Source organism: Hypanus sabinus, chromosome 26 (assembly GCF_030144855.1).
Source record: "Hypanus sabinus isolate sHypSab1 chromosome 26, sHypSab1.hap1, whole genome shotgun sequence".
In the NCBI taxonomy this organism is placed as follows: Eukaryota; Metazoa; Chordata; class Chondrichthyes; order Myliobatiformes; family Dasyatidae; genus Hypanus; species Hypanus sabinus.
In genome coordinates this window covers 41,235,331-41,256,587 of record NC_082731.1, presented here as the reverse complement: position 1 = coordinate 41,256,587, position 21,257 = coordinate 41,235,331, and the positions used below count along the sequence as shown (strand labels likewise).

Here is a 21,257-nt window from a genome sequence, read left to right as displayed (position 1 = left end):
GAGAGCAAAGATATGCTTTTTTTTACACTCATAGGGTGGGCATAATTCAAAAGAACCCTTTGTGTCGGTCCTTTCTTGTGTTAACGTGGCAGTGTGTTCCACTGGGCCAGCGGATTCACAGTTGGCTCAGAGGTGGTACTTGGCGGGTGTGGTGCTTGGTAACGTATGCAACAGAGGTCGAGCGCTCACACACTGAAGACAGGCGTGTCAGCGGAGCATCTATGAGTTGCTGAGCCGTTGAGTTGGCAACACAAGGAGGAGATTTCACTCCATCAGGTTCAAATCCATTGGCCCCGTTTTCCCTTATCCCTCCCCCTGGCCTTCTCCCCAACCCTGCAAGTTATTCTCTCTTCAGCCACTATCCAACCTGTTATATTTTAAATTTATTTAGAGATACAGCTTGGTGTATCAAAGTCACTCCTCAAATTTTTACAGATATACCGTGGAGAGCATTCTAACTGGCTACAACACCGTCTGGTGTGGGGGTGATGGAGGGGTGGGGGGGGGGGTGCACAGCTACTGGATCGAAGCAAGCTTCAGAGAGTTGTAAATTCAGTCAGCTCCATCATGGACACTAGCCTCCGTAATACACAGGATACCTTCCAGGAGCGATGTCTCAGAAAGGCAGCATCCATCATTAAGGACCCCTATGACAGAGGCCATGCCTTGTTCTCGTTGCTACCTCCAGGTTGGAGGTACAGAAGCCTGAAGGCACACACTCAGTGATTCAGGAACAGCTTCTTCCCCTCTGCCATCATATTTCTGAATGACACTGAACCTATGAACACTACCTCACTACTTTTTTATTTCTATTTTTGCACTACTTATTTAATTTAACTATTATATATATATATACTTACTGTTATTCACAGTTTCTTTCTCTATCACATCAATCTGCTGCCGCAACATTAACAAATATCAAGACAAATGCCGGTGATATTAAACCTGATTCTGACACTGGTTGGGTGGAAATATGTCTCTACCAAAGGTGCTCCTACCCTTCGCTAGCCTGCGGGTCACCCTGGGGCAAGGTGTAGCACCTGCTCAGCCCCTGATCAGGGTCACGTGAAGCCATGGGACGAGCTGGTGGATGGTCGTATGAGCAGCCGGTGCAGATCACAAGTCCTGGTTATGCGACCACTGACACCAGGCAGACAATCTCTGAAGAGTATTGATAATGGCTGGGGTCACCCGTCTTGTAAAGACACTGCCCAGAGGAAGGCAATGGCAAACCATTTCTGTGGAAAAATTTGCCAAGAACAACCGTGGTCGTGGAAAGACCATGATCGCCCATGTCATAGATAAGGCACCTGATGATGATGTCATATGACTCGGCACATAGCGAACGAATGAGAGGAGATTAATGCCCAACAAGTTCACGACCCCAGTTACACCCATGTGACCAATTAACCGACTAACCTGTGTGTCATTGAGATGCAGAAAGAGCCTGGAGTGTTCAGAGAACACCCACATGGTCATGGTGAGGACGTAGAAACTCCTTACAGACAGGCGTGAGAATTGAACTCTTGTCGCGGGAACTGCAATAGTGTTATGCTACAATGCCACGCTTTCTGAAAGCTCCAACTGGCTTTGTTCTCCCCAGTTCCTCTTTCGTCAAGTGAAGTCTCTGCCCCTGGATGGGGACATATTTTCCCAACCAAACCAGCCCAACTGTGTCTGCTTCACCTTCATTTTGGGAAGGACTGGCCCCCGCGTCTTTCATCAAAATCTGCAGCTGGAATCAGAAGTTCTCAAGATTTGTTTTGGAGCTACAGCTTCACACTTGTGAAAGTTGAATGCTCCAGGACAAACCCTGACCACTGTGGCCCGTGGGAGGGTGTCCAACTTCAGGCTCCGATATAAGATCATAAAACCATAAAACCATATAGGAGCAGAAGTAGGCCATGCGGCCCATCAAGTTTGCACTGCCATTCAATCATGGGCTGATCCAATTCTTCCAGTCATCCCCACTCCCCTGCCTTGTCCCCATACCCTTTGATGCCCTGGCTAATCAAGAACCTATCTATCTCTGCCTTAAATGCACCCAATGACTTGGCTTCCACAGCCAATCGTGGCAACAAATTCCACAGATTTACCACCCTCTGACTAAAGTAATTTCTCTGCATCTCTGTTCTAAATGGACGTCCTTCAATCCTGAAGTTGTGCCCTTTTGCCCTGGACTCCCTTACCATGGGAAATAACTTTGCCATATCTAATCTGTTCAGGCCTTTTAACATTTGGAATGTTTCTTTGAGATCCACCCTCATTCTCCTGAACTCCAGGGAATACAGCCCAAGAACTGCCAGACGTTCTTCATATGGTAACCCTTTCATTCCTGGAAATATTCTCGTGAATCTTCTCTGAACCCTCTCCAATGTCAGTATATCCTTTCTAAAATAAGGAGCCCAAAACTGTACCCAGTACTCCAAGTGTGGTCTCACGAGTGCCTTACAGAGCCTCAACATCACATCCCTGCTCTTATACTCTATACATCTAGAAATGAATGCCTAATATTGCATTCACCTTCTTCACCACTGACTCAACCTGGAGGTTAACCTTTAGGGTATCCTGCACAAGGACTCCCAAGTCCCTTTGCATCTCTGCATTTTGAATTCTCTCCCCATCTAAATAATAGTCTGCCCGTTTATTCCTTCCACCAATGTGTATGACCCTACACTTTCCAACATTGGATTTCATTTGCCTCTTCTTTGCCCATTCCCCTAAACTATCTAAGTCTCTCTGTTTCCTCAACGCTACCCGCTCCTCCACCTATCTTTGTATCATCGGCAAAATTAGCCACAGATTCATTAATCCAAATCATTGACATACATGGTAAAAAGCAGCAGTCCCAACACTGACCCCTGTGGAACTCCAACGGCAGCCAGCCAGAATAGGATCCCTTTATTCCCACTCTCTGTTGTCTGCCAATCAGCCAATGCTCCACCCACACTAGTAACTTCCCTGTAATTCCATGGGCTCTTATCTTGCTAAGCAGCCTCATGTGCGGCACCTTGTCAAAGGCCTTCTGAAGACCCAAGTACACTACTGTATCTCCTTTGTCTACTCTGCTTGTAATTTCCTCAAAAAATTGCAGTAGGTTAGTCAGGCAGATTTTTCCTTTCAGGAAACCATGCCGGCTTTGGCCTATCTTGTCACGTGCCTCCAGGTACTCCGTAATCTCATCCCTAACAATCGATTCCAACAACTTCCCAACCACTGATGTCAGGTCTATAGTTTCCTTTCTGCTGCCTCCCACCCTTCTTAGACAGCGGAGTAACATTTGCAATTTTCCAGTCATCCAGTACAATGCCAGAATCTATCGATTCTTGAAAGATCATCATTAACGCCTCCGCAATCTCTCCAGCTTCAGAACCCGAGGGTGCATTCCATCAGGTCCAGGAGATTTATCCACCCTCAGACCATTAAGCTTCCTGAGCACCTTCTCACTTGTAATTTTCACTGCACATACTTCACTTCCCTGCCATTTGGCCCCTCCAGTCTGTTCCACCATTTCAGCATAGCGAACCCAATTTTCCTCTCAGCCCCAATCTCCTGCCGTCTCTCTGTACCCTTTTGTTCCCTGACCAATCAAGAATCTATCAACCTCTGCCTTAAATATGCATTAAGACCTGGCCTCCACAGCTGCCTGTGGCAAAGAATTTCACAGATTCACCACTCTCTGGATAAAGAAATTCCTCCTCATCTCTAAGTGGACCTCCCTGTATTCTGAGGTTGTGTCCTCTAGTCTTAGATTCCCTCACCGTAGGAAATATTCTCTCCACTTCCACTCTATCAAGGCCTCTCACCATTCAAAAGGTTTCATTTAGGTCATCCCTCATTCTTCTGAACTCTAGTGAGTAGAGGCCCAGAGCCATCAAACATTCTTCATAAGACAAACCCTTCAATTATAGAGCTTGTAACCATGTAACAATTACACACGGAAACAGGCCATCTCGGCCCTTCTAGTCCGTGCCGATTGCTTACTCTCACCTAGTCCCACCAACCTGCACTCGGCCCATAACCCTCCATTCCTTTCCTGTCCATATACCTATCCAATTTTTTAAAAAATGACAAAATCGAACCTGTCTCTACCACTTCCACTGGAAGCTCGTTCCACACAGCTACCACTCTCTGAGTAAAGAAGTTTCCCCTCATGTTACCTTTAAACTTTTGCCCCCTAACTCTCAACTCATGTCCTCTTGTTTGAATCTCCCCTACTCTCAATGGAAAAAGCCTATCCACGTCAACTCTATCTATCCCCCTCATAATTTTAAATACCTCTATCAAGTCCCCCCTCAACCTTCTACGCTCCAAAGAATAAAGACCTAATTTGTTCAACCTTTCACTGTAACTTAGGTGCTGAAACCCAGGTAACATTCTGGTAAATCTCCTCTGTACTCTATTTTGTTGACATCTTTCCTATAATTCGGTGACCAGAACTGTACACAATACTCCAAATTTGGCCTCACCAATGCCTTGTACAATTTAACATTACATCCCAACTCCTATACTCAATACTTTGATTTATAAAGGCTTGTAGCATTTATTTCTGTTCATTTGGCCTACGTAAGCATTTAGCTGGCATGCATACTTTCCCCGTTATGGGCATGGGCAGGAGGCAGGGAAAGGGATTGTGGGTAAGAAAATGGCAGCCATTGTGCACTGAATGTGAATGGAGAAAGAAAATAATTATCTTTGTTGTTCGAACATCAACACTGGATTTTGAACTCAAAAGAGCTGTGAGGTGATGTTGGTGGTTAAAGGAGGAGAGAGAGAGGTAGCGAGAATGTCAGAGCAGTTCAAGAGCTTGGATTGCAGGAAGCTGAAGTTGCCGAAGATCGAGCCTGACCTCGAGTGGCACCGAGTCCTTAGGGGTTTCTGCACCATGTGTCTACAGAGGCTCGTCCCTCCCTACCATCTGTAGTTTCTCAGGAAGGCACATCCATCATCAAAGATGTCCACCGTCTGGGCTATGCCATCTTTAGAAGCTGTTATCAGGCAGGAGGTACAGGCCAATACACACAATTGTACAGGCCAATACAATACACATTTTGGGCCAAGACCCTTCATCAGGACTGAGAAGGTGCCAGAATAAAAAAAGGGAAGGAAAGGAGGAGGGGACCCGGGGGAGGTGAGAAGAAGTAAAATGTCAGAGTAAGGAAAAGAGGAACAGGGGAGAGAGAGAGAATTTTTTTTTACCGGAAGGAGGAACTGATTTTCAAGCCGTCAGATTGGGGTTTACCTGGATAGAATATAAGGTGTTGCACCTTCACCCTGAGGGTGGCCTCACCTCAGCACAAGAGGAGACAATGGTATTGAGTCTGAGGTACCACACATCTACCCCTCCACTGTCATGATGAGGCTACGATCAGGGTGGAGGGACTACACTTAATATTCCGTCTGGGTAGTCGCCAACCTGATGGCATAAGCATTGATTTCTCAAACTTCCAGTAATGGCCCCCCCCACCATTCCCCCATTCCTGTTTCTCTCTCTCACCTCATCTCCCCACCTGCCCAACACCTCCCTCTGGTGCTCCTCCCCCTTCCCTTTCTTCCATGGCCTTCTGTCCTCTCCTCTCAGATTCCCCCTTCTCCAGCCCTTTATCTCTTCCACCAGTCAACTTCCCAGCTCTTCACTTCACCCATCCCTCTCTCCTGGTTTCACCAATCACCTACTTCCTCCCCTCCCCCGCCTTCTTACTCCGACCTCCTCTTTTTTCACCAGTCCTGGCGAAGGGTCTCGGCCCGAAACGTCGACTGTCTACTCTTTTCCTGAGGCGCTGCCTGACCTGTTGAGTTCCTCCAGCATTTTGTGTGTGTTACTTTGGATTTCCAGCATCTGCAGATTTTCTCCTGTTTGTGATTTCCCTAGTATCATTGGATTCTTGATCCATTTGGCGTAACGCTATTCACTACCTCAGTAACGCAACAGGATGAGAACTTTGCAGTGGAATGGACTGGATTTTTTTCTGTGCCATTTGTTTTTCCTTGCATAACTGATGTGGTTAATTGATTGTGAATGTTTGTTGCTCTGTGCCAGTGATGCCTCTGCAAGTTTTCCATCACTCCATGCATACATGCACTTGTGCACATGGCAACAAGCGATTTTGACTTTGACAATACCAATAGCTGAGGATGAAGAATTTTTATTTGTCGTGCGAATTCTCTAAGCCCTGGGCCTTTGCAGTTCAAAGTGAATCAGAGAGGGTTGGCCTCGGGGTGTGTAACTTTGGACTGACGGACATGACGGTGGCTGTCACGGGGGAACCTGGTCCCCTCCCTCTCCAAGCGTACAGTAGATTACCTCCGTTCAGTGCCGCAGGGGCGGGTCTATAAATGTCGGCCAGGCTCAAACTAATTCCCGATGGCCCATAGAGACAAGCCAGAGATGGACATCCCATTGGACAGCACCCTGCTGGTCATTTCAGAGGGACCGTTCGCTGGAGTCACAATTACTAAATTGTTTCCTTATTTAGATAGTCATTCATCTGTCTGTCTCTCTATCTATCTGTCTGTCTGTCTGTCTATCTATCTATCTATCTATCTATCTGTCTGTCTGTCTGTCTGTCTGCCTGCCTGTCTGTCTGTCTGTCTGTCTATCTATCTATCTATCTATCTATCTATCTATCTATCTATCTATCTATCTATCTATTTGTCTGTCTGTCTGTCTGTCTGCCTGTCTGTCTATCTACCTATCTATCTGTCTGTCTGTCTATCTGTCTATTTACGCCTGTCTGTCTGTCTATCTATCTATCTATCTGTCTGTCTGTCTATCTATCTATCTATCTATCTGTTTGTCTATCTGTATGTATATCTATCTTGTCTGTCTTCCTGTCTATCTGTCTGTCTGTCTGTCTATCTGTATGTATATCTATCTGTCTGTCTGTCTTCCTGTCTCTCTGTCTGTCTGTCTATCTGTATGTCTATCCATCTGTCTATTTATTGAGAAACAGCAGTGAGTAGGCCCTTCTGGCCTTTTGAGCCAGCAACCCCTGATCTAACCCCAGTCTAATCATGGGACAATTCACAACGACCAATTATCCTACCAGCTGGTTCACCTTTGGACCATGGGAGGAAACCGGAGGAAACCCACGCGGTCATGGGGAGAACATGCAGGCAGCGACTGTTTGTACCGTAAAGCATTGTGCTAACCACCATGCCCAAGGAACGGAAGAGATTTTGCACAGTAGCTCAGTACTTAATTCTGTGACTCACAGCTCCAGTGAGCAGGGTTCAATCCTGGCCTCTGGCACAATCTGTGCGGGGGCTGCACCTTCTCCCTGTGACCGCATGGGTTCGGCAAGATACTCCGACTTTCCAACTTCCTTCCACGTCCCCCAGGAGGGTCAATTGGCTGCCTCCAATCACCCGTTTGTGTAGGTAAGTGGCAGAAAGAATCGAGAGAGAGAGAGAGAGAGAGAGAGAGAGAGAGAGAGAGAGAGAGAGAGAGAGGGAGAGAGAGAGAGGGAGAGAGAGAATGAGAGAGAGAGTGTGAGAGAGAGAGGGAGAGAGGGAGAGAGGGAGAGAGAGAGAGAGAGAGAGAGAGAGAGAGAGAGAGGGAGAGAGAATGAGAGAGAGGGAGAGAGAGAGAGGGAGAGGGAGAGAGAGAGGGAGAGTGAGAGAGAGAGGGAGAGAGAGTGAGAAAGAGGGATGGGGAGAAAGAAAGACAGGGAGGCAAAGAAGTTTGCAGGATAGAAAGAACAGGAAAAGGACTGATGTCCTCTTTGGAGCTGGCGCGTACTGATGGGTGAGTGGCCTTCGGCATGCGATTAGAATAACTTACATTCCCACAGGCTCTTGCTGAGGAATGCTTGAAGTCTGGACGATGCTGCAATGTGGAAAACATGGCAGCTAGTTGGTGCACAGCAAGATCCCACAGCCAGCCCCAAACCCATCTCTTTATTTTGCTGTGGATGATATTGTTCACGATACCATGGAGACGGCTCCTGCTGCTCTTCAACTGCACCACCAATGGGAGGTTGTAACTTCCAAGAGCAGACGGGGGGATCATTTTTGACATCCAACCTGCAACAGTGAGGCACTCCCTCACGTACAGCCCGTTAGGCCGCTGACGTTTAGGGCACCATCTCACCATCTGGTGCTCAGGGCTTCCTACATCGTGTCAGTACTTTCCTCTTGGTTTTCACTCCTGTCAGTCAGGAATACCGTCAAAACTCTGATGCAGAAGGATTCCTCATTGCCATTTCTGTAATAATTTTGTTTTACTATTCGGGGTTGTTGACCCTGAGCTGAACCCTCGAACCTGGGGGACGGGTTAGTCTGGCCTTTACCCTTTGACTTGTTTGACATGGGTGACCCTACCAAGAGCCAAGGCAGTAAAGCCCCGACTCCATTCAACGTAGCTCTCTGCATCACTGAGGCACGTAAGCCTCCAACCCCTACGACAAGATGGTGGTGCACTCCCTCTGTCAGGGAGTGAAAGGTTATGGGGTGAAGGCAGGAGAATGGGGGGAGGGGAGGAATGACAGGGATATTTGGGCAGAACAGCCACAATGGGCCAAATGGCCTAATTCTGCTCCTATGCCTTATGGTCTTAATGCTCCTGAACCTCTCCTGGGTCCAGAGCAGTGGGGGTGCTTGAACCCTTGACCTTCTGACCTGAGGAGCGGGGCGACCTCACCACTGAGCAGGGTGGGAAGTGAATCTGGGTCACTAGTTACCAGCAGGACTCTGGTGAAAAGAGGCACTCGGAGCCAGAGTACGAAATTTCTGCACCAACAGAGAGAAAATTGCGACCTTGTCAAGCTTCAGTTTATTCATGACTTAATTTCCCAAAATAGCAACATATTTTTCTTTGACAGATTAAATGCCTTTCTCTCCTTTCCTCTGCTGGCAATGCTGCAATGTTTTACTGTGAGTGGGCCAACATAAACAGCTCAAGAAACAGAAAGATTTTCATGTACCTCAGCTCTGGGCTCTGGCCTTCTGATGGCGGTCAGACCACCGTTAATGGGCGATATCCCAACACAGAGCCAAGCCTCCAAGCGGTTTTGAGGTGAAGTGGACCGCGTTTTGGAGAGCTGGTGTGATAAAGTTCCTCACCTGCCGGGTGGGTCTCTCTCAGAACCTCATCAACTCCATCTTAAATTGTTCTGTCGTTTCTCTTCGAAAGAGAGAGAGACGGGGGGGATCTGGCAGAGAGGGAGGGGCATCTCACTTGATCAGAGACCTGATGAAGGATTTCAGCCCGAAACACTGACTCTTGACTCTCTTTCGTCGATGCTGCCAAGCCTGCTGAGTTCCTTCGGCATTTGTATGTTTATTATCTATGGAGATGCAGAGTGGAATAGGCCTTCCCAGCTCTTCGAGCTCCACTGCCCAGTAATCCCTCGATTTAACCCAGCCTAACCGCGGAACAATTTACAATTAACTTACCAACCTTTACATCCTTGGACTGTGGGAGGAAACTGGAGCACCCGGAGGAAACCCACTTAGTCACGGGCAGCGGCTGAAATTGAACCCAGCTCGCTCAACCTCTCCTCTGCACCCTCTCTAATCCAGGCAGCATCCTGGTGAATCTCCTCTGCACCCTCTCTAATCCAGGCAGCATCCTGGTCAATCTCCTCTGCACCCTCTCTAATCCATGCAGCACCCTGGTGAATCTCCTCTGCACCCTCTCTAATCCAGGCAGCATCCTGGTGAATCTCCTCTGCACCCTCTCTAATCCAGGCAGCATCCTGGTGAATCTCCTCTGCACCCTCTCTAATCCAGGCAGCATCCTGGTGAATCTCCTCTGCACCCTCTCTAATCCAGGCAGCATCCTGGTGAATCTCCTCTGCCCCCTCTCTAATCCAGGCAGCATCCTGGTGAATCTCCTCTGCCCCCTCTCTAATCCAGGCAGCATCCTGGTGAATCTCCTCTGCCCCCTCTCTAATCCAGGCAGCATCCTGGTCAATCTCCTCTGCACCCTCTCTAATCCAGGCAGCATCCTGGTGAATCTCCTCTGCACCCTCTCTAATCCAGGCAGCATCCTGGTGAATCTCCTCTGCCCCCTCTCTAATCCAGGCAGCATCCTGGTGAATCTCCTCTGCACCCTCTCTAATCCAGGCAGCATCCTGGTGAATCTCCTCTGCACCCTCTCTAATCCAGGCAGCATCCTGGTCAATCTCCTCTGCACCCTCTCTAATCCATGCAGCACCCTGGTGAATCTCCTCTGCACCCTCTCTAATCCAGGCAGCATCCTGGTGAATCTCCTCTGCACCCTCTCTAATCCAGGCAGCATCCTGGTGAATCTCCTCTGCACCCTCTCTAATCCAGGCAGCATCCTGGTGAATCTCCTCTGCACCCTCTCTAATCCAGGCAGCATCCTGGTAAATCTCCTCTGCACCCTCTCTAATCCAGGCAGCATCCTGGTGAATCTCCTCTGCCCCCTCTCTAATCCAGGCAGCATCCTGGTCAATCTCCTCTGCACCCTCTCTAATCCAGGCAGCATCCTGGTGAATCTCCTCTGCACCCTTTCTAATCCAGGCAGCATCCTGGTGAATCTCCTCTGCCCCCTCTCTAATCCAGGCAGCATCCTGGTGAATCTCCTCTGCACCCTCTCTAATCCAGACAGCATCCTGGTGAATCTCCTCTGCACCCTCTCTAATCCAGACAGCAACCTGGTGAATCTCCTCTGCACCCTCTCTAATCCAGGCAGCGTCCTGGTGAATCTCCTCTGCACCCTCTCGAATCCAGGCAGCATCCTGGTCAATCTCCTCTGCACCCTCTCTAATCCAGGCAGCATCCTGGTGAATCTCCTCTGCACCCTCTCTAATCCAGGCAGCATCCTGGTGAATCTCCTCTGCCCCCTCTCTAATCCAGACAGCATCCTGGTGAATCTCCTCTGCACCCTCTCTAATCCAGGCAGCATCCTGGTGAATCTCCTCTGCACCCTCTCTAATCCAGACAGCAACCTGGTGAATCTCCTCTGCACCCTCTCTAATCCAGACAGCATCCTGGTGAATCTCCTCTGCACCCTCTCTAATCCAGGCAGCGTCCTGGTGAATCTCCTCTGCACCCTCTCGAATCCAGGCAGCATCCTGGTGAATCTCCTCTGCACCCTCGCTAATCCAGGCAGCATCCTGGTGAATCTCCTCTGCACCCTCGCTAATCCAGGCAGCATCCTGGTGAATCTCCTCTGCACCCTCTCTAATCCAGGCAGCATCCTGGTGAATCTCCTCTGCACCCTATCTAATCCAGGCAGAATCCTGGTGAATCTCCTCTGCACCCTCGCTAATCCAGGCAGCATCCTGGTGAATCTCCTCTGCACCCTATCTAATCCAGGCAGCGTCCTGAGCTAACCACTGCTCTACCATGCCATTGTGTGGAGTTCTAGTCTCACTCAAACTGAGGGGATAAAGCCTACATGTATTCACCTTTAGCCTCCTCACTCTTCGTTTAAATATCTGACCTCCTGTCATAAACGTCCCTATCAAGGGGGAAAAGGCACCCGTCAGACTCCTCTACCACTGGGAAAGCAATCTCGCCTTCCTTCTAACTGAACTGCTCCAATCCAGGCAAAGTCCTTGTGAATCCTCTCTGCACCCTCTGCAGTGTCTCTCCTGCTTTTTGTTCCATCTCATGCAGAAATTTTTGGCTGTGGTTTGCATTGTCATTCAAATTGCATGTGAAACATCCCAGTGGACAAGGTTGAAAAAAGAACAAACAGGGACTTTTCTCTCTGGAGCTTCGGAGAAGTGAGAGTTGACTTGATAGAGTTGTACATTATAGATCTATCTAACTGTGTCATCACAGCCTGGTACAGAAACGCCAGTGCCCTTGAATGGAAAATCCTACAAAAAATAGTGGATAATACCCCACCAGTGAGCACACCTACATGAAACGCTGTCGTAGGAAAGCAGCATCCATCATTGGGGACCCCCCCACCACCCAGGCCGTACTCTCTTCTCGCTGCTGCCATCAGATAGAAAGTACAGGAGCCTCAGGACTTACACCACCAGGGTCAGGAACAGTTACCATCCCCTCAACTATCAGGATCTTGTTGAACCTCATGTTGAGTTCTTTGTGACTTATATTGTTGTTCATATTCCATATAAAACTTCCCAGCGAGCCAGGTAAAAAATCAACGTCTTTTCTCCTTGGAGTTCAGGAGGAAGAGCGGTGACTTGACAGAGGTGTGAAAGATAGATCTATCTAACTGGGTCTTACAGAGCCTGGTATTGAAACACCTACGGCCTTGAATGTAAAATCCTACAAAAAGTAGCGGTGATAGAGGGGTACTAGATAGATCGGCAGAAGCAGTCCTTGAGCCTGGTCTCGGGCTTCTGGATCTTTTGCCCGATGGTGGGTGGGGAAGGGAGAGGAGAGAATGACTGGGATGGGAGGGGCCACTGATTTTGCCGGCTGCTTTACCGAGGCGGTGAGAAGTAAGGACAGAGTCGATGGCGGTGGAGGCTGCTTCCTGTGGTGTGACCACACGCTCTGCAGCCGTGTGCGGAGCAGTTGCCGGAGCAAGACGAGATACCTGGGGGTTTTTTCCGCCACCCTTTTTGGGGTCAAAATCTGAATCAGAATCAGGTTTAAAATAAGCTCCAGCAGATGTTATGAACCCTGTTGTCATGCGGCAGAAGTACGTTGCAATACATATCATAAAAACTGTATCTATAATAAAAGTTAAATTAAATAAGTACTGCAAATGGAGAGAAAAAAGTGGTGAGGTGGTGCTCATGGCTTCAATGTCCATTCAGAAATCAGATGGCTCCCCACTTGGGGTACTGTGCTCGGTTCTGGTTGCCTTGCTGCGGGGGTGGGGGGGGGCTGCAGAGGAGATTTACAAGGGTGTTGCCTGGATTGGGGAGCAATTCTCCTTGGAGCGAAGGAGGATGAGAGGTGACTTGATGGAGGTGTATAAGATGATGAGAGACATTGACTGTGTGGATAGTCAGAGGCGTTTCCCCAGGGCTGAAGTGGCTGGCACGAGGGGGCAGAGTTTTAAGGTGCTGGGGAGTAGGTACAGAGGAGATGTCAGGGGTAAGTTTTTTACTCAGAGAGTGGTGAGTGCGTGGAATGGGCTGCCGGCGGTGGTGGAGGCGGAAACAACAGGGTCTTTTAAGAGACTCCTGGATGGATACATGGAGCTTAGAAAAATAGAGGGCTATGGGTAAAGGCTGATTTATACTTGTGTGTACGGGCTACACCATTGCCCTGATTTTCACTTCTGCGTCGCTCTATGACGTAGCGAGCACGTGTTGGTGTGCGCCAAAATACTAGTTGGCGGTGGGGTTTCTATGCCACTGTGTTGAGTTTCTTCGTGAAAGACATGGACGAGGAAATGCATTTCAAACATTTTCGCGTGCCGGCAGGTAGATTTGACGATTTGGTTAATCTATCTCGCATCGGTGTACAGACATGGCGGAGAAGAAGCAACCAGAAATGTGATGCTACCAAGCGGACCAATCACAGCTGTTGCCGTCTGCGTCGCCGTGACGTATGAGTTACTTTTTTGGGGAGGTGCACGTCACCCTATAGCATGGGATACGTACCTACGGCATAGATGCAACACACAAATATAAATCAGCCTTAAGCCTATGCAGTTCTACGGTAGGGACATGTTCAGCACAGCTTTGTGGGCCAAAGGGCCTGTATTGTGCTGTAGGCTTTCTCAGTGCTCCAGGTTTCTCTCACACATCGAGTCAGCAGGAAGTCTTACCTGAAACCATGGAGACGAGGCTGGTGTCCTTGATATATTGAGCCACATGCTTAACACTCAGCAGTTTCTTGTGTTCATGGGCAGAGCAGTTGTGACATGTAAAAACTCATCTGGTTAACTAGTGTATGTCAAGGAAGGCTAGGTGCTGTCCTTGCCTTGTTGGGCCTAGGCCCACGTAAAGTACGGTGCTTTTCAATTGCCCTTTGAAATGACCTGCTAAGCCAATTAGCTGTAAGTGGCTTTACCGGTATTTTCTTAAAGGCCGTTAGGGATGAGCAGTAAGCGCTGATTGCGCCTGTGATGAGCAGTTCTTGAAAAGTTAACAGATAAAAAGAAATCCAAGTTTCACTCTATTTCAACTCCCTGAACAGTTAACCTTGTCAGTCATCGGCCCCGATCAGTGGCTTTGACTCTGATCCCAGCTTTCTCCGTGAGTTAGAATGGGTGGGAGAGGAGGCAGGGCCTGCTGACTGAAAACCAAGATTTTATTTTAAGAAGCACCCCAAAGTCAGTTGAAACTGAAATACACCAAATCTTTCAGCATCGCAAAGAAATAATAATAGGCTTCCTGACAAATTGGCATAAAGACAGACAAGATTGATGAGCTTGACTTGTGACCCTGATTCTTAGTCAGGCCTTGGCCTATCCTCGGGCCTGCTGGTGATGGTCATGTGACATGCCGTGTCCATAGTGATTTAATTCGACTGGATGGAGACAAGACTGTCTGGAGCAGACAAATTGAAATCACAGAAACCAGCAGCTGCATGAAAGCTGTGCCGAAAATTGGTTTCCCTTTACTAATTAGTAAGGATACGTTTTGAATTTTGACCCCCCAACACAATACATGCAACAGGGAGAGACAGATGGCCCTGAAGGCCCGGCAGTTGGTTCTTTTTCTTTTGTTTTCTCTCGCTAAGCTCGCTATCTAGCATATCCACCCCCACCCTCCATCTTTAATTCGCTCCTGTCCTGAGGGTCGACGGTTAGATGTTCCATGAGCACAGAGCGGACACAGTCTCCATGCCTGTGAGCTGGGCGGTGAACCGTTTGACTAGGAGATAAGTCACGTAGCTCTCTGGGGTGGCATGTCAGCGTAGTACAGGAGGCGCCGGCAACACTTTACAGTACAGGAGACCCGGGTTCAATTCCCACCGCCTGTAAGGAGTTTGTACATTCTCCCCGTGACTGTGTGGGTTTCCTCTGGGTGCTCTGGTTTCCAAAGACATGGGGGTTGGTAGGTTAATTGATCATTGTAAATTGCCCTATGATTAGACCATAAGAACATAAGACATGGGAGCAGAATTAGGCCATCGAGTCTACTCCGCCATTCAATCATGGCTGATCCTTTTTTCTATCTCCTCCTCAACTCCAGTTCCCAGCCTTCTCCCTGTAACCTTCGATGCCATGTCCAATCAAGAACCTACCAATGTCTGCCTTAAGTACACCCAACGACCCGGCCTCCACAGCTGCAACTTCCACAGATTTGGTCTCTGATGGTTTGCCCAGAGATCGGTAGGGTGCAACTGATTTTTTTACAGGTCCCCTGCCCTCAGTCAACATAGAATAATTAACTTTGTTAACTTTGTGCTGGTGCTCTGATAAAAGAGCAGGATACCCCCCACCCCCGGTAGTCTCCTGATCAATGGACCCCTTAAGAATAAGGGGTAGGCCATTTAGAATGTTCAGGAAAAACTTTTTCACCCAGAAAGTTGTGGATCTATGGAATGCTCTGCCTCAGAAGGCAGTGGAGGCCAAGTCTCTGGATGCTTTCAAGAAAGAGTTAGATAGAGCTCTTAAAGATAGTGGAGTCAAGGGATACGGGGAGAAGGCAGGAACGGGATACTGATTGTGGATGATCAGCCATGATCACAGTGAATGGCAGTGCTGGCTCGAAGGGCCGAATGGCCTACTCCTGCACTTATTGTCTATCGTCTATTGACCCTCTCACTACAAATGCCTGAAATCAATCATTTGTGGGAGCTTTTCGTGTGCTCGGCTCCCATAGCAACCGCATCTCACACAAAAACATGGCTTGTTGCAAAGCATTATTGGTAATCATAGGCCAGCGGCCTGCACGCTTCACTGAAGGAGCTCCCTTCTAACAGTGGGGTAACTCCCTCAGCTTTTGGAGTTTCAGGTTTCTGGGTTTCGGCTTGGAATTGGTTTATTCGTATTAATGAGCTGAGACAAAACCTAAAGAACCTGCCTTGCACACTGTTCATACAGATCAGATCATCACACAGTGCATTGAGGTCGAACAAGGTAAAAGACCGATGCAGCATAAAGGGTAAAAGCTACCGATAAAGTGGTGGTCATCCATCGTGTCTGACGGTGATGGTGACGGGAAATCTGTGTGGGAAGGTTTTTAAAGTGGAAAAGCCATTTCACTGGGGCAGTTCCACTCTCTCGACCTCAGGTCCGGTGGTAGGAACAAGAGTCACAAAATGGGGTCTTCCTTGGTTGCACTGGATGACCACGACTTCTTCTGAGAATTGTCAAGACCTTTCAGCTCCGCGGAGCACTGAACCACACTCCTGTCGGATCTCACTGTAGATCTCATCTACCCAGTCCACCCGAGCTGACTTGGCACGCTAGGACAGACGTGTCCCTATCTCCCTGGGGTATGAGGCCCACCGGCCACCCTCACCCAGTTTAGCCCGCCTCTCGTAGCCGTGTACGGGGGTGCGGTCACTGTCGCGTGCAAACAGCTATTCCGAGCCGCGGGTGAGGGCTGAGCGTCGGGTGGGGACCAAAGGTGAGTGAGCTGTCCCAGAATGGACACGACAAGCCCTTTCATCCGAGGTAATACCCCTCCCTGGACACCCCACCAAGAAAGTGCAGTGCAGTTAAACGATAGAGTGCAAAATCATAACGTGGCAGATTGTGAGGCCAAGAGTCCAACCTTATAGTACAAAAGGTCTGTTCAGGAGACTGAGAGCAATGAGATGGATGCTCAAATCTAGGAACATGAAGATCCCAACTCTTTCAACCTCCACATCACTGGCATAGACAGAGCCTGTTCTTTGGACCCAGAAGCAAATGTTGATGTCACTGGTCTGTGGGGCTGGGAACCAGAGGGAGGAGTCGAATTTCAAATCGGGGTTGCAGAAACCAAAAGCTATTCTTTCCAGATAAGGACTATGTCAATTAAGTGCATGGGTGACTCTGTAAAGTACCTTGGCAATCATAACTGCAATAGAAGGTCAAACTCCACCGTGTTTTTGTTGGGAGATACTGGTACAGTTCTTCCATTGATTTCTCTTCTTGGACGTGGCAAGGTAGCATCGTGGTTAGCGTAATCTTTACCTTGCCATTTGTCAGATCGGCGTTAAGTTCCAGCCACCGCTTGTAAGGATTCTGTATGTTCCCCCGGGACCTCTTGGTGGCCTGGTTTCCTCTTACACTCCTCATCGAGGGATCAGCAGTGGAAAGGGTGGGCAATTTCAAGTACCCGGGTGCCAACCTCTCTGAGGATCTCTCCTGGGCCCAACACGTTAACGCAGTTACGAGGAAGGCAGGACGGCGGCTACGGCAAATTTCGTTAGGGGTTTGGGGAGATTTGGATGTCCAAAGACACTCACAAGTTTCTTCAGAAGTTCTGTGGAGAGCATTCTAACTGTCTGCATGGGAGGTTGGGGGGGGGGGGGAAGTTTCTACAGCACAGAGTTAAAAAAAAGCCTGCAGAAAGCTGTGAACTCAGTCAGTGCCGTCATGGGCACTAGCCTCCCCAACACCCAGGACATCTTCAAAAAGACGGCCCCACTACAGGACCCCCATCACTCAGGACGTGCCTTGTTCTCATTGATACCATCAGGAAGGAGGCCCACACTCAACGATTCAGGAACCGCTTCTTCCCCTCCGCCACCTGATTTCTGAGTGGACATTGAACCCAGGAACACAGCCTCACTACTTTTTTTATTTATCTTTTTTATTTAATTGAACTATTTAATATATATATACTTACTGTAATTCACATTTTGATTATCATGTATTGCATTGTACTGCTGCCATATCAACAAATTTCAAGACCTACGCCGGTGATTTCAAACCTGATGTTGATTCCGACATTCCAAAGGGTTAATAATTTTAGGGCAGGCTATGTTCGGAGCCAAGGCGAGTGACGGGCTTGTTCAGCTTGCTGCTCCACCACGTTTATGCGGCTCTGCACTGGACTATGGGTCTCAGAGTATCTCTGTGGTCCTCAGAACGTGATTTGCTTCCGGTTATCGATCGCATGATTAGTTTTTTTTGATCTCTCTCTGCACAATGGATGTCTTTTTTTTCATGGGTTCTTTTGGGTTTCTTTGTTTCATGGCTGCCTGATAACTGCCTGAGTCTCCAGAGGGTTCCTGTGCTGTGGAGGACGTCCTGCCTCGTCCCTGCACCGAAGACGCCGCGCCCCAGCGGCTCCAATGACTGCAGACCGGTGGCATTGACCTCCCACATCATGAAGACCCTGGAAGACCCTTGTTCTGGAGCAGCTCCGGCCTATGGTTAGGCCACACTTACACCCCCTCCAGTTCGCCTATCAGCCCTGATTAGGAGTTGAGAATGACATCGTCTACCTGCTGAACCATGTCCAAGCCCACCTGGACAAGCCAGCGAGCACTGTGAGGGTCATGTTTTTTGACTTCTCCAGTGAGTTCAACACCATCCGCCCTGCTCTGCTGGGTGAGAAGCTGACAGTGATGCAGGTGGATGCTTCCCTGGTGTCATGGATTATTGATTAACTGACTGGCAGACCACAGTACGTGCGCTTGCAACACTGTGTGTCAGACAGAGTGGTCAGCTCCACAGGGGACTGTCCTGTCTCCCTTTCTCTTCACCATCTACACCTCAGACTTCAACTACAACACAGAGTCTTGCCATCTTCAGAAGTTTTCTGATGACTCTGCCATAGTTGGATGCATCAGCAAGGGAGATGAGGCAGAGTACAGGGCTACGGTGGGAAACTTTGTCACATGGTGCGAGCAGAATCATCTGCAGCTTAATGTCAAAAAGACTTAAGGAGCTGGTGGTGGACCTGAGGAGGGCTAAGGCACCGGTGACCCCTGTTTCCGTCCAAGGGGTCAGTGTGGACATGGTGGAGGATTTCAAATACCTGGGGATACGAATGGACAATAAACTGAACTGGTCAAAGAACACGGAGGCTGTAGAGCCGTCTCTGCTTCCTGAGGAGACTGAGGTCCTTTAACATGTGCCGGATGATGCTGAGGATGTTCTACGAGTCTGTGGTGGCCAGTGCTATCATGTTTGCTGTTGTGTGCTGGGGCAGCAGGCTGAGGGTAGCAGACACCAACAGAATCAACAAACTCATTCGTAAGGCCAGTGATGTTGTGAGGGTGGAACTGGACTCTCTGACGGCGATGTCTGAAAAGAGGATGCTGTCTAAGTTGCATGCCATCTTGGACAATGACTCCCATCCACTCCATAATGTACTGGTTAGGCACAGGAGTACATTCAGCCAGAGACTCATTCCACCGAGATGTAACACTGAGCATCATAGGAAGTCATTCCTGCCTGTGGCCATCAAACTTTACAACTCCTCCCTCGGAGTGTCAGACACCCTGAGCCAATAGGCTGGTCCTGGACTTATTTCCACTTGGTATAATTTACTTATTATTATTTAATTATTTATGGTTTTATTTTGCTATATTTCTACACTATTCTTGGTTGGTGCGACTATAATGAATCCCAGTTTCCCTCGGGATCAATAAAGTATGTCTGTCTGATGAATCTCCAGTCGTGCAATGTACTTTGAACTTTCTTGGTACAGGAGAGATGACGGTGGGTACATGTGTACTATTGATAGTTGGTCATTGACGCAAATCTCGCATTTCACTGTCTACTTCGATGTGTATGCGATCAATAAAGTTAATCTTCATGTTAATCTCAATGACGACACCATGACTAACGCCTGGTCTTTCTCCCCCTTTCTTCCTTCTCATCAACCGCCGGTAGAATGGGCTGAGGCGCCAAGAACTCGCTTTCCTCAGCCCCCTCCAGCAGCTGGAGAGGCAAGTCAGTGAACTCCGACTCGATGTGTCGCAGACTCCAGGGGGGGAGCCAGAGATCGACAGTCGCCCGAGCTCAGGTAAGGGAGAGCGGGGCGCGTAGAGGTGGCGTGAAAGGGCCCGGCTTCTTCCATCATAGGCGTGATTTAAACATTTACAAAATTATCTTGTCACGTTTCAAGATTCAAGACCGTTTGATGTTATTTCCAGCACGCAAATGTAAAGGAGAACAAAATAATTGTTACTCCGGATCGAAAAAAAAACACAATAAGATAAAGAACACAGTAATTAAAAAAACACGATAAATATAAATACATAAGATAGCTTATAAATTGATTGTATGACCGTAAAGTGACGCTAGGCACAGGAGTATCTGTACATAAGGTGACTCTGACAGGAAATATTGAAGTAGTGGTGGAGTTAGTGGGTGGAGGTGTTGATCAGCCTGTTTGGGGAAAGTAACTGTTACTGAGTCCGGTTGTCCCAGCATGGGTGCCTCCTCCTTGATGGGAGTGGGACAAACAGTCCGTGGGCAGGGAGGGTGGGGTCATTCATGATATTACTGTCCTTTCTCCTTTCTAGACTCGAAGGATTTCTGTCTAACTCTCTGGCCAGACTGCATACCCCTCCAGCATCCAGGGGAGATTATTTGTATGTCTTTGCTCATTGTGTGTGCAGGCTGGCCATGGTCTGATTTAACAATTAGCCTTTGATCACACACCAGTTTCTTACTGACGGATACTGGGAGCGCTGAATCTGAGTCCCTCAGCTGCTTGGTGGGGTGAACCATGTGACCACATGAAGGGGAACAGGTTAAGTGGATTCGTTTTGGTTCATTTTCTGAGGAAAATAGTACTCACAAGCAAAAGAGAAAGAGATGACGAGCAGAGGTTAGCACATTGCTTTCCAGCGCCGGCGCCCAGGGTTCGATTCCCGCTGCCGCCTGTGAGGATGTTTGTACGTTCTCCCCGCGTCCGCATGGGTTTCCTCCGGGTCCTCTGGTTTCCTCCCACAGTCCAAAGGCGTACCTGTTGGTAGGTTAATCGGTCACTGTAAATTGTCCTGTGCTTAGGCAGGGGTTAAATCAGGGGACTGCTGAGAGGCAAGGCTCGAAGGACTGGAAGAGCCTATTCCCTGCTATATTAGGGGGTGGCATGGTAGCATAGTGGTTAGCACAACTGTTTACAGTACCAGCAACCAGGGTTCAATTCCCACCACTGCCTGTAAGGAGTTTGTACGTTTTCTCTGGTTAAGGGTAATAGGTTAAGTGGAATCATTTTGGTTTATTTTCTTCACCCGGTCCAAAGACGTACCATTTGGTAGGTTTAATTGGTTATGGTAAATTATCCGGTGACTAGGGTTAAACTGGGGATTGCTGGGCAACACAGAAGGGCCTGTTACATGCCTGTCAATAAATAAATGATCGGAATCAGGTTTATTATCACTGATGTACACTCAGTAGCCAATTCTGTACCTAGTCAAGTGGCCATTGAGTGTTTGTTCATGGTCTTCTGCTGCTGTAGCCCGTCCACTTCATGGTTTGATGTGTTGTTTGTTCAGAGATGTTCCTC

At 48.5% G+C, this 21,257-nt stretch overlaps 1 protein-coding gene across 2 annotated transcripts in view; it reads left to right on the top strand.

Moving 5' to 3' along the window:
• LOC132381482 (dapper 1-like) overlaps positions 1–21,257 on the top strand; it is a 105,699-nt gene that overhangs the window by 65,388 nt on the left and 19,054 nt on the right. For both annotated transcript variants that reach the window (XM_059950926.1, XM_059950925.1), the window contains exon 2: positions 19,634–19,766. In XM_059950926.1, the coding sequence (XP_059806909.1) occupies positions 19,634–19,766 (133 nt within the window). The remainder of the gene's footprint in view (positions 1–19,633; positions 19,767–21,257) is intronic.